This window comes from Diceros bicornis, chromosome 36, assembly GCF_020826845.1.
Source record: "Diceros bicornis minor isolate mBicDic1 chromosome 36, mDicBic1.mat.cur, whole genome shotgun sequence".
NCBI lineage: Eukaryota > Metazoa > Chordata > Mammalia > Perissodactyla > Rhinocerotidae > Diceros > Diceros bicornis.
The window spans coordinates 1157661-1172873 of NC_080775.1; the positions used below are offsets into that span (position 1 = coordinate 1157661).

The 15213-nt window shown below is 43.0% G+C and overlaps 1 protein-coding gene across 7 annotated transcripts in view; it reads left to right on the plus strand.

Annotated features, from left to right (window-relative positions):
* Positions 1–15213, plus strand: part of WDR37 (WD repeat domain 37) — a 71511-nt gene that overhangs the window by 39946 nt on the left and 16352 nt on the right. For 6 of the 7 annotated variants that reach the window (XR_009216972.1, XM_058532340.1, XM_058532338.1 and 3 more), the window contains 2 exons: positions 6642–6882; positions 8209–8350. Coding sequence is in view for 6 of the 7 variants with exons in the window: in XM_058532340.1 (XP_058388323.1) it covers positions 6642–6882; positions 8209–8350 (383 nt within the window). In the remaining variant the exon portion in view is untranslated. The remainder of the gene's footprint in view (positions 1–6641; positions 6883–8208; positions 8351–15213) is intronic. The other variant, XM_058532342.1, reaches the window with a different exon arrangement.

A 15213-nucleotide genomic window follows, 5' to 3' on the forward strand; every position in this document is an offset into this window, starting at 1 on the left:
TTTCCACCAATACTGAGCATTTACCATTAATTGTTTTAAATTTTATGATTAGGTTATATTTCATAATATTTTGTGTATTTGATTTTAGACAACTTGTCTATCTTTCATATAAGAAAAACCATGTAAGTCAGCATGTGTGACATCATTAGTGTCAACATAAAATATATATATACGCAATAAAAGAGGTTGCATATATATATTTTTTTTATTGAGGTTACAATGGTTTATAACATTGTGTAAATTTCAGGTGTATATTATTATATTTTGGCTTCTGTATAGACTGCATCATGTTCACCACCAATAGGCTAGTTTTTATCCATCACCATACACATGTGCCCCTTTATCCCTTTTACCCTCCCCCCACCCTCTTCCCCTCTGGTAACTACCAATCTGTTCCCCTTATCTATGTGTTTGTTTGTTTATCTTCCATTTATGAATGAAATCATACAGTATTTGTCTTTCTCTGACTTATTTTGCTTAGCATAGTACCCTCAAGGTCCATCCATGTTCAAATGGCATGATTTTGTGTTTTTTTATGGCTCAGTAGTACTCCATTGTATATATATATATACCACATCTCCTTTATCCATTTATCCGTTGATGGGTGCTTGGGTTGCTTCTAAGTCTTGGCTATGGTGAATGATGCTGCGATGAACATAGAGGTACACGTATCTTTTTGAGTTAGTTTTTTGTGTTCTTTGGATAAATACTCAGTAGTGGAATAGCTGGATGGTATGGTATTTCTATTCTTAATTTTTTGAGTGATCTTCCTACTGTTTTCCATAGTGCCTGTACCAGTTTGTACTCCCACCAGCTGTGTATGCGAGTTCCCTTCTCTCCACATCCTCTCCAACACTTATTGTTGCCTGTCTTGTTAATTATAGCCATTCTGACGGGAGTGAGGTGCTATCTCATCATTTTGATTTGCATTTCCCTAACAATTAGTGATGTTGAACATCTTTTCATCTGCCTGTTGGCCATCTGTATATCTTCTTTAGAAGAATGTTGGTTCATATCCTCTGCCCATTTTTTTGTTGGCTTGTTTGTTTTTTTGTTGTTGAGTTGCATGAGTTTTTTATATATTATGGAGGTTAACCCCTGGTCAGATATATGATTTGCACTTATTTTCTCCAGATGGTGGGTTGTCTTTTCATTTTGTTCATGGTTTCCTTTGCTGTGCAGAAGCTTTTTAGTCTGATGTAGTCCGACTTGTTTATTTTTTCTTTTGTTTTCCTTGTCTGAGGAGACATGATATTTTAAAAGATACTTCTAAGACCAATGTCAAAGAGCGTACTGCTTATGTTTTCTTCTAGGAGTTTTATGGTTTCAGGTCTTACATTCAAGTCTTTAATCCATTTTGAGTTAATTTTTGTGTATGGTGTAAGATAGTGGTCTACTTTTATTCTTTTGCATGTGGCTGTCCAGTTTTCCCAGCACCGTTTACTGTAGAAACTTTTCCATTGTGTGTTCTTGGTGAGGTTGCGCATTGAGAAGAAGAATGGATCGGTGGATTTAAACCATAAATCCTTCAATTACTGTTTGTCTTCTACTGTTGGATACAGGTGTGCCACTTCAGCCCAACACTCTGTGTTTGTAATCACGCAGAGATCTTAATTATCCTTTGGAGTGAAATGATCGTCTCTTTTCTGTTACAGGGCAGCTTTTTGCTGTCTAGCCTTCACAAATGGTCAGCCCCTTGCCTGCGCTGCTTACGCAGGTAGAAGTACTATGTCAGGCAGAGGAGCTACGTGATTTTACGTGGTCCAGCAAAAATGAGGTTTTGGTGTGCATTTTGGCTGTAATTCTGGGGAGTGTGATGGTAATCTTCTAGTTTTGCTATTTCTACCTTTGAATATTTCTTCACTTTTTCTTTTTTTTAAACATTGTTTTATTTGGAGAAGGATTAAGCAATTAATAAATTCCTGTGATGAGTAAAAATGAGTTTTCTTTAGTTAAGAAGTTTGAACAGTTCTTTTTTAATTGAGCGCGTTATGTATCTTAACACAGTTTTTCCCTTGTGGAATTACCAAAGTATTTCTTATGTGCTGTGCTTAACACGTACATTCTTCCAGAAACAGTGAGAGCTGATGGAAGACAGGGCAGAGAGATGAGGGTGAGGATTAATGCTCAGAAAGTTCAGAAAATGCGTTAACATTGTGTGGATTTTTTTTTTTCAAATAAAATTTAAAAAGCACCAGTTTTGTCAGAGGGAAGAGATTATGTACAGTACTTACATTGAAAAAACTTAACAGTTTACTGAGAATATTAAATTGACTTTATTTTCTTTATGATTTTGCTTGCATTGGATGCAGGGACTTTTCACGCTTGGTAGTTCCTGCCTCAGGGTTTGGGGGTAACCAGGGGAAGCCCAGTCTGAGTTAGAGGTGAGCCTGCATCATATCATAGTCAGTGACTGGAACGGCTTCAGCAGTTCTGCCAAGGAGGGGTTCTGTGTGGCCTTCCCGAGTGAAGAGGGGATGATGCTCCTCTGCAGTTACCACTCAGTGCCAGCGGTGCTCTCAGAGCCAGAGCCACTTGTTTTCTTCAGCTTTTGCTGGCCAGTTTTGACTCACATTTACCTAGCAGTTCTAGTCCCAGCTTTTGAAATAAACTCTAATCTGTTAAGATCTATTCATTTTGAATCAGTACAGCTTTTGGACAGACGTTTTCTGTTTTTAATTTGGACCAGCGAGTTTTGCTTGGCATCTGCCATGTTGATAAAGACATGCTTAGGTGTGGTGCAGTGTAAACAACTTTAGATTACCCAGTAAGTCACTGTGTCACACTAGTTGTATGGTATTGAGTCATTAGTTTAATTTAGTGGGGTTAATTTTTCCCATTTGAAAATGAAAATTGGAACGAGTTACCCATGGGACTGCTAGTGGCCCTTCCTACATCAGAACACTGTGATTCAGTGATTTGTTGGTTCTGTGGACTGTTAGTGCTCAGTCGATGCTTTGTATTAAGCTGGCAATTCTTGGACATTCTGTTGAAGTGTTGCCTACACTAAAATGATTAAATAGATTAATTATCTCTAAGACATTGGCAGAAACATACAAGAACAATTCTCACCCTTCCATCTCTGCCCTTTGCTGAATTAGGGTTAAAAGAGCTTATAATTATGCTTTAATATGACTTACTACATTTGCACTTTAAAATGTCTTTTAATTCTTGTGTAGTTGGGAAAGATGACTTTTGTAAACGTTCTGATTCTGACATTTCCAGCGTGAATCCTGATTACTAGGGCTTTTTAAAATGGGAGCTCCAGGCCACTCTTCTGTGTTCCTGGCACCTGAGTTCTCTCCACTGGACTGTTGCAAAACCCAGACTACACACATAGTCTCCCCTAAACCTCCTCCAGCTTCCCCTCTGAGGAAATCTCTCCTTGGCATGCCCACTTGTTCCTTCCTTCCCAGATACTTTGCGAATAGCCCATTAGGTTCACTGTTGTAGGTCTGGGGTGTAACTATGATCGAAACTGTCAGAAGGTTTGGGATTATCTTTGACATTTCTTCTTTCGCTCTCCTCCTCCTACATGTCTGCCTAATTCGGGAAATCTTAACTGATTCTGGTTCCTAAATAATTCTTGGGTCCACTTTCTTTTCTCTATCCCTGTGATATTCCTTCTGCAGCACCCACGCAGGGGTCTCTGCTGAGAGTCCCCTAGGAGGAGGGAGGACAGGAGCTGCAGCCCCATCTGGCACCCCTCTTCGGCACCTGCCCACAGAGTCACCCAGACTCCCTCACTCGCCCAGCGGGCAGCAAAGGTGCAGGAGGCTCCTCAGGAGCTGAGAAGCCCTGTGGCCTATGAGCCAGTGTCGCCCGAAGGAAAGCCCTGAGCTGCGGTGTCTGCACTGGGAATTTATAGTGAGCATGTTGCTCCTCCCCATCTAGATGCAGTTTGCCAATCAGGGATTCTTTCCCCTTGAGCAGGTTTTTAACTCAATGGAAACAGAGATCCCATCCTCAAACCAAAGGGGAGAGTTCTGTTACCGCCTAGCTGTCGTCTCTAGTCCAGATCACCTAGTCTCCTAACCAGTGTCCTTGTCGCAGGTCTGGCTGCTCACATCCAGTCTTTCCTCTATATGACATCAGGAGTGATCTTTCTAGACTCGAACCTGTAACCTCATGAGCCCTTTGCTGACCCTCCGGCTTCAGAGTGTATCACTTCCCCACGGCAGCCCAAACCAGATGCACTTGCTGCCCTGAATTTGCCACCTTCTCCCTCCCTGCAGGGCCCCTGCTCAGACTTTTTCCTAGATCGTCCTCCCCCTGCACCACCCCACACTTCTTACCCTGCAGATACCACGCAGTATCGCAGATCACCCGCATTATTCTCAGCATCCTGCACTTAACTTTGTAGTGTTTAGTGTAATTTGAAATAGATACAGTCATGTGCTGCATAATGATGTTTCAGTCAACAATGGACTGCATATACCCCAGTGGTCCCATAAGATTAGTAATATATGGCCCAGGTGTGTAGTAGGCTCTGCCATCTACATTTGTGTAAGTACACTCTATAATGTTCACATGACAATGAAATCGCCTAATGACTCATCTTTTAAAACGTATCCCTGTCATTAAGTGATGCACGACTGTACTGTATGTACATGTGGTGTGTATCCCTATACTGTGTGTGTATACATGTGATATATATCCCTATACTGCGTGTTTGTGTACGTGTGATGTATGTTCCTATACTGTGTGTGTGCGTGGCATGTATCCTTATACTATGTGTGTGTATATATGTGGCATATATCCCTATACTGTTTGTGTGTGTACACATGGCATATATCCCTATACTGTGTGTGTGTGCATGTGGCATATATCCCTACACTGTGTGTGTGTGCATGTGGCATATATCCCTATACTATGTGTATGTGGGCATGTGGCATATCTCTATACTGTGTGTGTGGCATATATCCCTACACTGTGTATGTGTGCATGTGACATATCTCTATACTGTGTTTGTGGCATATCCCTATACTGTGTGTGTGTGTGCATGTGGCATATATCCCTACACTGTGTGTGCGTATGGCATATCCCTATATTATGTGTGTGTGTATATATGGTGTATGTCCCCATACTATGTGTATACATGTAGTGTATATCCCTATACTACATGTGTATGCTTGTAGCATATCCCTATACTGTGTGTGTGGTGTATATCCCTACACTATGTGTGTGTGCACATGTGGCATTATCCCTATATTGCATGTGTGTGTATACACGTGGCATATATCCCTGTACTGTGTGTGTGTACATGTGGCGTATATCCCTGTACTACATGTGTATATGTGTGGCCTACCCCTGTACCATATGCCTGTACGTGTGGTGTATATCCCTATACTATGTGTGTATATGTGGTGTATATCCGTGCACTGTGTGTGTGTGTATATGTGGCATATATGCTTATACTGTATGTGTGTACATGTGGCATATATCCCTGTACTACATGTGTATACATGTGGCATATCCCTATACCATGTGTGTACATGTGATGTATATCCCTATACTATGTGTATATATGTGACATATATCCCTCTACTACACGTGTATACATGTGGCATACCCCTGTACCATATGCGTGTACACATGATGTATATCCCTATATTATGTGTGTATATGTGGCATATCCGTATACTGTGTGTGCATATGTGGTGTATATCCCCATACTATGTATGTACCTGTGACATATATCCCTATACTATGTGTGTGTGTGCCTGTGGCATCTCATTGTACTATGTGTGTGTATATGTGGTGTATATTCCTATACTCTGTGCGTTTATGCATGTCGTATATACCTATACTGTGTGTGTACATGTGGCATATATTCCCACGCTAGTTTATGTGTGTGCGTATCTGTGTCCGTGCACGCCCGATTCTGGGGACTGTCTTCCTTGCTAGCATGTAACCTCCGTGAGGCGGGGACGGGACGTTGACCCCAGTGCCCTTATCCCCTGGCTTGTACGTGGTATGTACGTGTCAGACAGAGATCGTCTCTCCATTTCATGCTATGTGACCGGCCTCTGGTCTGGCACTGTGTAAGCACCTGATAAATATTTGTTGAATGAATAGGTAAACATATTAAACATCTTAAAGACCTGAAGCCTAGGCTGACTATTGTTTTACTTTTATCCTTGGCTTTTGACAAAAGACTTCATTGATATTGTAGGAAAATGAAGTGATCTCTCATACCTATTATTTACAACAATAGAATTCTAAGTGTATCTTAAGATAAAGGGTTTTCTGAGAATTGAAATGTTTATTTTATTATTGTGTTAAAATATAGATTTTCAGTTATATTTGTTTAGTTTTATTACATTTTTACTAATAAGTGGTGAAAACTTAAAATGTTGAAAATCATTTATTTGCCATTTTGTTGGTTAGTGGAAGTGGACTGTAGCTCATTTGATGTCATAGTGGCCTTAATTTTTTCTTATATCTGGCCCTAGGTTTTAGCCAAGTAGATAATCACAAAGTTGATAAACATTCATTGAGCATCAGTTGTGTACCAGATACTGCGCTACTGTTGGTCATAAGGATGATCAAGTCCTAGAAAGACAAGTGACGACAGTCTGTGTAGCCGTGTCAGAAAGACTCAGATTCCCAGGGAACTTCTCCTCTGCTCTCGCCCTCAGCAGCAGATGTGTGGTGAAGACGAAGTGGAGTGCTCCGATAAAGACGAGCCCGATGCAGACGGAGATGTGTCCAGTGACTGTCCTACCATCCGGGTGCCACTTACATCTCTTAAGAGCCACCAGGGAGTGGTCATAGCCGCCGACTGGCTTGTTGGGGGAAAGCAGGCGGTGACGGCCTCCTGGGACAGAACGGCGAATCTGTACGACGTGGAGACGTCAGAGCTTGTTCACTCTCTGACAGGTACCTTCAGCGTTTGCGTCTTCCAGTCGTGTGCTTCCAGTTTATGTGCATGTGTTTATATCTTACCTTGCAGATTCCTTCTTGTCCAGAGTTATTTTTAGTTCTCTTGGCACACAGGTTGTGATTTTCAGAGATTCTTTCTAATTAATAGAACTGTTGTTAGCTAAATTTATTTCATCTTTAGGGGATTCAGTTGTAGCATATAGTATGTACTTATTTGAAGTATGGTTGGTATGTTAGTTTTCTGTTGCTTTGTAACAAATTTCCACAAACTTAGTGTCTTAAAATAACGTGAATTTATAGCTTGGTTTCCCTGGGTGAGGAGTTTCAGGCACATGCTTGCTGGCCCTCTGCTTAGGGTCTCGGGTGAAATGAAGGTATTGCCTGGGGCTGTGATCTCATCTGAGGTGTGGGGTACTCTTGCTTACTGTTGTTGAAGGAGTCGTTTCCTTGTGGTATATGACTGAGGTCCCCATTTTCTTGCTAGCTGTCAGCTGGGGACGGCTCGTAGAATCCAGAGGCTGCCCTCAGGTCCTTGTTGGCCCCCTCCAGAGGCATTTCACCACCTGGTTTGCTTTCTTCCAGGCCGGCAGCAGAGCATCTCTGCAGCTTTGAACCCTTCTCCTGGGCAGACCTGGACCCTTCCAGAGGGCCCACCTGGTTAGGTCTTGCCCACCCAGGGCACTGTCTTTTGATTAACTGAAAGCCACCTCATTTAGGGTCTTTAATTACATTCGCAGAATCTGTTTTGCTTATAATGTACTGTAATTTCCAGAGTGATATCACATTTGCAGGTTCTGCCCAAAGTCAAGGGAAGGTATTATACAGGGTGTCAACACCAAAGATGGGGGTCTCCAGGCCGTTTTAGAATTCTGCCCACCACAGGTGTTTTTGCAAATTCATCAGTGAGTGCATTTCCTCATTGAGGGTTAAGGATCATATTTTACTGAGGGCTCCACATATTATGTTATTAGAGATTATTCTGGAAGTGAAGAATTAAGAATTAATTTGTTCACACACACAGCCTGTTAAAAGAGATTTGCCTGACCTTCTAACTGTTACACTCAGGAGGTAGGCTACACTCAGTCCTCGTTGTCCTGCTCCCTTTAAATACATGAGTGAAAGGACTTCTAGCTCCTGAGAGAACTAGACCCACTCTAATTCCTTATTGTTATTACTTACAAATGATCCTTATGTTTACTTTTGTAGTGAATGCAGCAGTGGAACCCGTAAAGATTGTTTTTGATTCTTGTGTTTTTGAAAAGCTTCACTATGACTGTGTGTCTGCAGGTGGATGATCTTGCGTTTTTGTCGTCTTGGTTGTAGGGCATGACCAGGAGCTCACGCACTGTTGCACACACCCCACCCAGCGGCTCGTGGTGACCTCCTCCCGTGACACGACTTTCCGTCTTTGGGATTTCAGGGACCCTTCCATCCACTCCGTGAATGTTTTCCAGGGCCACACGGAGTGAGTTGCAGTCATTTAGCGATCTCTTTTTAACTATTCGTGAAAAAAATTTTGTGGATTGATATTAAAACTTAATTTTTATCTTAATTTTCAGTATTAATTTCCAACTCCACTATCTTTCAAAATGGCTACTCTTTCCCTAAACTTTTAGCTTCATTTTGGAGATTTCAAAGAATTAAGGAGATTAAGAGGAGTCACTGGTATCCTCTTAAGAAATTGGATGGGGACAGAATGGGGCAATTGGGGAGGGGGGATCAGAGAAGAATCAAGAAAAATACTGCGGAGTTGGTAATGCGGTTGTTGTCTGTGGGGAGGGTCAGACTGGAGCTGTTCGCAGCCACTCGAGTCCTCTCTCTGGGATCGTTTTAGTCTCGTTTTGGTATTGCAGTCCTCCCTCAGTATCCGTGGGGGATTGGTTCCAGGGACCCCCTCGGATACCAAAATCCGAGGATATGCAAGTCCCTGTAGTCGGCCTTCCTGTCTGCAGCTTCCACATCTGAGGATTCAATCAACTTTGGATCAAAAATCCAATAGATGTGGGGTTGGCCCGGTGGCATAGTGGTTAAGTTTGTGAGCTCCGCTTTGGCGGCCCGCGGTTAGCAGATTCAAATCCCAGGTGTGAACCTATGCACCGCTAATCAAGCCATGCTGTGGCAGCAGCCCACATATAAAATAGAAGAAGATGGGCACAGAAGTTAGCAAACATATAAAATAGTGGAAGATGGGCACAGATGTTAGATGGGCTCAGCGACAAAAGGAGGATTGGCAACAGATGTTAGCTCAGGGCTAACCTCACCAAAAAAAACCACCAAAAAAACAATAGATGGAGATATTTGATTCACAGTTTGTTGAATCCGCTGATGAGGAATCCCTGGACACAGGGGACCGACTGTACAAGTATTTGCAGGATCTGTTTGGGGAGAGGACACACAGACACACACTGACCCTAAACCTGCCTCTGCCCTCCCTGCCTGGGAAGCTCAGGCATAATCGAGTCTTAACAGAACTCTCTTTCTTTCTGCAAACTCATTCTTTTCCCAGTCTGGCCCTTCCCAGTAAAGTACCTGGTCATCTTTCCAGTTACTGGACCCGTAGACTTCTGCACTCCCCTGCTGTGCTCTCCCAGCCCACCAGTAGGACTCCTCTCCAGTCGTACCTCCTGAATATATCTTGTCACCTGCTCCCCGTGCCACCATTGTCGCTGCACGCTGCCCCTCCAGACCACCCCTGTCTCTTCTGGATGACAGTGTGTGTCCTGCTTGAGCTCCTGCAGGTCCAGAGAAGGTGTTGCATGTAGTCGTGCTCCCTAAACACTTTTTAATGCTTGCTCATTCGGCTGCTCTAAAATACGCATTTCTCTCATTCCGTCCTGTGATGCAGTAAACAAATCTGTTTTTTGTGTTTAACATTAGATATACTAAGTTTTGATTTTATGTTTAAAATTAATAAAATGTTCAAAAAGAAACTAGGACCAAGTTTTTTAAGAAGATTGAGATTGGTAAACAAGTTGGTATCTTGCATCTGAGGTGCACTGAAATGTTGGCAGTAAGAGGCAGCCAGCACGTTCTGAGATCTTCCTGTACGACTGGCTCTGTTGTTCTGAGAGCTTCCGTGTGGGAAATGATTCCATCCTGACGTGAGGGAGTGTTTCTTCTACCAGCTGGGGTAACCATAGCCCCGTCACAGAGAACTCTTGATTCTCAGTGGTTTGTAAGTGCAGAGTTGTCCCTGAGCACAGGGCAGTGGGGCCTGAAGGGCCCTCGTGCTCCCTGTGTCCCCACCCTCTTGTGGGTCTCGTCCTGTTTGTTCCACTCGAGGCCGTGGAGGGGACAACTTCTAACCAGGCTAGCCTGGACAACGCAGAGGGACGACAGAGCGCCCTGGGCAGGCGTGGAGCCGTGGGTGGGCCCAGAGCAGCTGTTCTTCGTCTGCTTTTAGGGCAAGTCGCTCTGGGCCCAGAGGATGGAAAGAACCTTCTGTGGTCACCGATGCTCAAGGCGAGCCAGGATCCCGACCTGCACAGCCTCACTCCAGAGCCTGTGCGTCTCTTCTCCCAAGTTTTTTGTTTTGAAAAGTTTCAGGCATACATAAAAGTTGAAAGAATAGTGCAGCGACTCTCCACTTACCCCTCTCCTAGACTCACCAGTTATTTTCATTTCAGCACATTTGTCTTTTGTCTCTTTATAAATACGTGTACACATGGAGTGTATGAATATATTATATACACATGTGCTTTCTTTGGCTGAGGCTTTGAAAGGAAGTTGCCCTTGTCATGACCTTTCACCCCTAAACTCTTTAGCATGTGTCTTTTGAGAATAAGAACATTCTCCTAAATAACTATGGTACTGTTATCCATCTAAGAAAATTTTTAATAATTCTGTAATTTTATCTGATATCCAGCTCATATTCAGATTTATCCCTGTTGTCCACAAAATGTCTTTGATACTTTTTTTAGATCTAGGATTTAATCAGGATTCCTTCAATACATTTAGATACTTTGGTCTCTTTTAGTCTAGGACAGACCTCCACCCATTTTGTTGTTTTTATTTTTTATAATGTTCAATTTTTTTGTAGAGAATCCAAGCCAGTCTCTTGTGGAATGTCCCACATTGTGTATTTTTCTCATGGTTTCCTTTTTGCCAAAAGTTTTTCACGGCCCCTGTTGTGTGCTTTGCGTCCTTATAGAGCAGATGTGCTGGCAGATGTCCATTACTGGGGATGCTGACCTGGATCACAGGTGGTGTCTCCGGACCTCCCCGTTGGGAGGTGTGTTTCCACTTTGGAATCAGTGAAGTGACACTTTGAGACATGTGAAGATCTTATTCCCCAGCAGCCTGTCATCCAGCGACAGGTCTGACATCATCGATGATCCTTGTCTGCATCAGTCATTACGTTGAGTGTTGCAGAAGGGTGAACTTGCTGATTCTGTCATTCTTTCTACGCTCGTCAGCTGGCACTTTATTCATTAGTATCATTGCGGATTAGTACAGATGCAAAGACTTTTCTCATTTTGATGGTTATAAGCCTTTGTTGTTATAATTATTTTTGATGCTTAAGTTTTTCTAGATTTGGCTGTGAGTGCACCGTCCCACAGACTTCTCTCTTTGGACATGACCCTCTCGTCTTTGAGTACTCACTGCCTTCTGGCACCGTAGGAGTCTGTCCCAGACTCACTCTGCACTTTCCCCACCCCAGCGTGCAAAGTGCCAGCAGTCTTCTCACCAAACTGGCTCACTGATCTATATCATGTGTGGAGAGCAGGGCAGTCTGTACTGGAGAAGTGCCTCTAAGAAGCAGAATGTAAATAGACCACTGCTGTGCTAACTCAAACTTCCTATGCAGCACGGTGGGAGGATGGAGAACCCAGGAGGACTGGGGGTCGTGTCTGGAAAGGGAGGCAGAGTGAGGAGAGAATCATCGCAGCTGCTTTTATGGAGTTCTTGGTGTGCGCCAGGCACAGTGATAATGCGGTCTGGCCTGTTTAATCCTCACAGTGAGTCCAGGTGGCCTCAGGCTTGTTGTGGGGAGGTAAACTGAGGCACAGGGAGATGAGGTCACTTCCTGAAGGTTGCCTGGGTTTTGGGTGGGGCTGGACTCTGAGGGTGATCCATAGTGGTCTTGGGATTATTTAAAGAACTTTTTAGTCACGTTCTGTTTTCAGTTACCTTATTTGATTTTGTATAGGATTTTATTTTTGTTTGGTACAAAAAGAGCCAAGAATTTTTTTGTATTACTGGGAGTTGATGGAAGCACATGTTTTAGCTGTAAGAGTGTTTTAGCAATAGCTTGTTCTCGTCTGCCTCCCTCTGCTTGTGAAATGTAGGAAACTCTGGTGTGGTGTTAAAACATCTGTTTAATTTGTGGTATATTTTTGCAGCTGGTGGATACATGAAATAGAGGTTGTTTTTTGGAGAGACAGACTTATGAGGAATTTAGCTGGTTACGAAGGAGTCTTATTTCTCATGTGGACCTGTGACGCCGTTTCTTAGGTTTGTTTTTTCTGATGGGACCAGGAGCGACTTGGAGTCGACATGGGGTTGTGTCCATCCTTGAGGGCCTCTCTCCTCCGGACCTCCTGAGACATGAGTCATGCTGTGTTCACTGTAACAGTGAGGACACGTGACCTTTCAATGAAAAGAGTATACGTGCAAGTCCATTCTTAGTCACAGTGTTGACATTTTTTCTTTGCTTACTTGAGTTAGGGTGAACTGGCATATTTTATTGATGTGTAGATAGATAAATAAGTTTCAGAAAGTTTTCTCTTGGGCACTAGTTTCCTGTGGTAGGTGCCAGAGAAGGGGAAGTTTCACCTCTTTTAAAGCCTTTGGGAATCATCGGGGATTGGCTGGGGCTGGCTTGTGTCAGAGGCTCCAGTCTCTGCCCCACTCCCACGGTATGGCTGCACCTGCACCGCGTGTGAGGAGCCTCCTGCCATGGCCGTGGAGAGGCCCCTGCCTGCCGAGACCGCACCCTGCGTGGTCAGCAGGTGGGGCTGCAGGCCATTCTGTCTGTACTCGACAGTCTTCCTGTGTTACATCAGCAGTAAGCCTCCAGAAATCACTGCAGTTTGGACAGTCAGGAAGTGAGACATTTTACAACGTTTCAGCTGAGGACTCTTCATAGTGAGTAATTCCTGCTTTTTGTTTCTGGCATGGGTTCTATGGATTTGAGCCCATTTGACAAGCCTACAGATTCCTTTTGCAAATGGATATAAGTGTGTATCTACGCAAAGGTGTGCATTTATTTTTTTATTTTATTTTTAATTTTTTGTTCATTGCAGTAACATTGGTTTATAACATTGTATAAATTTCAGGTGTAGATCATATACTTCTGTTTCTGCATGGATTACATCATGTTCTCATGTTCACCACCCAAATACTAATTACAATCCGTCACCACACACATGTGCCTAATTATCCCTTTTGCCCTCCTCCCCCCACTTCCCCTCTGGTAACCACCAATCCAGTCTCTGTCTCTATGTGTTTGTTTGTTCTTGTTATTATCTACTACTTAATGAGTGAGACCATATGGTATTTGACCTTCTCTCTCTGACTTATTTCACTTTGCATAATACCCTCAGTGTCCATCCATGTTGTCACAAATGGCTAGATTTCATCGTTTCTTATGGCTGAGTAGTATTCCATTGTGTATATATACCACATATTCTTTATCCGTTCGTCCCTTGATGGGCACTTAGGTTGCTTCCAAGTCTTGGCTATTGTGAACAATGCTGCAGTGAACACAGGGGTGCATGTATCTTTACGCATTGGTGTTTTCAAGTTCTATGGATAAATACCCAGCAGTGGAATAGCTGGATTGTATGGTAGTTCTGTCCTTAATTTTTTGAGGACTCTCCATACTGTTTTCCATAGTGGCTGCACCAGTTTGCACTCCCACCAGCAGTGGATGAGAGTTCCCTTCTCTCCCCATCCTCTCCAACACTTCTTGTTTCCTGTCTTGTTAATTATAGCCATTCTGATGAGCATGAGATGATATCTCATTGTAGTTTTGATTTGCGTTTCCCTGATAGTTAATAATGTTGAACATCTTTTCATGTGTCTGTTGGCCATCTGTATATCTTCTTCGGAGAAATGTCTGTTCAGGTCTTTTGCCCATTTTTTAATTGGGTTGTTAGTTTTTTTGTTGTTGAGATGCGTGAGTTCTTTATATATTTTGGAGATTAACCCCTTATCAGATGTATGGTTTGCAAATATCTTCTCCCAATTGTTAGATTGTCTTTTTGTTTTGTTGGTGGTTTCCTTTGCTGTGCAGAAGCTTTTTAGTTTGATGTCGTCCCATTTGTTTATTTTTTCTGTTGTTTCTCTTGCCTGGTCAGACATGGTGGTTGAAAAGGTGTGCATTTATTAGACCAAAGGCGTGAGCGTGATTCTCGGTAAGAGCGGAGGAGTGGCTGATCTTGAGTGTGTGTTCAGTTTAATCTCTCAGCTGTGATGTTCTGAGTGTGGCTTCTCCAGACAGACCCGGGACCTCCTGCCTCCCCTCAAGCTGGACCCTCTAATGGACCTGCGGCCCTCTGGATGTCTGGGAACCCTGCTGCTGTGCTCCCATCGGTGTCCACCCCCTGCTGGAGCTGCCGTCAGTGCCCCCAGGGTTAGCTGTCCTGTCTGCATTTCCAGACACTATCTTGCATAGTGTCTGCCACCCCGGGAAAGGAGCTCATTTCTGTGGTTGCAGTACTGTTTCCTGGTCTAGGAGGTGACCCTTCGTTTTCCAGGGTGATTTTCTTGAGTCTTCTTAAACCGATTCTTTTCTGAACATTAAAAGCAGAAGGCAGACATGCACTTCTTAAGAGCTTTGCTGCTCTTTACTTCCTGGTGTCGCCCTGAGAAGTCACGTGTGGGTGTGTTTCAGTGGATCGTTGCTAACCAGAGGCAGTGTTTCTTAAATAGACGTGACCACATATTTCATGTTAACATGATTCGAAACACACTTTGGAAAACATCTTAGGGCATATTTTCATTTACAGAAACTCAGTACAGATTCTTTAGTAAAGTATGTTAGAATCTAATGTCTTCTATAATGTGAGTGATTCACCTAAGTGTCTAGTTAATTTGAATTTCTGTATGATACGTTTTCTTAAGGCAAGATATAGCTATATAGGCTTTGAGATTTTAGGCCTAGTTTTATAATCCAATTTTTTTAGGAGCTGGGAGGGAGTATTTTTCTCTTTTCATTTTCTCTTACTCTTATCCCTGTATTTTTATGTGGATTCCATGCCTTTTTGAAAAAGTAGAGTTGGAGATATAACGCTTCAGATAAAAATCTATAGCCAAATAGCCAAATCTATAGCCTTGAAATTTGTGCTGCCATTATTTTTCCTGGACAGAGATAGAGCTCCTGAA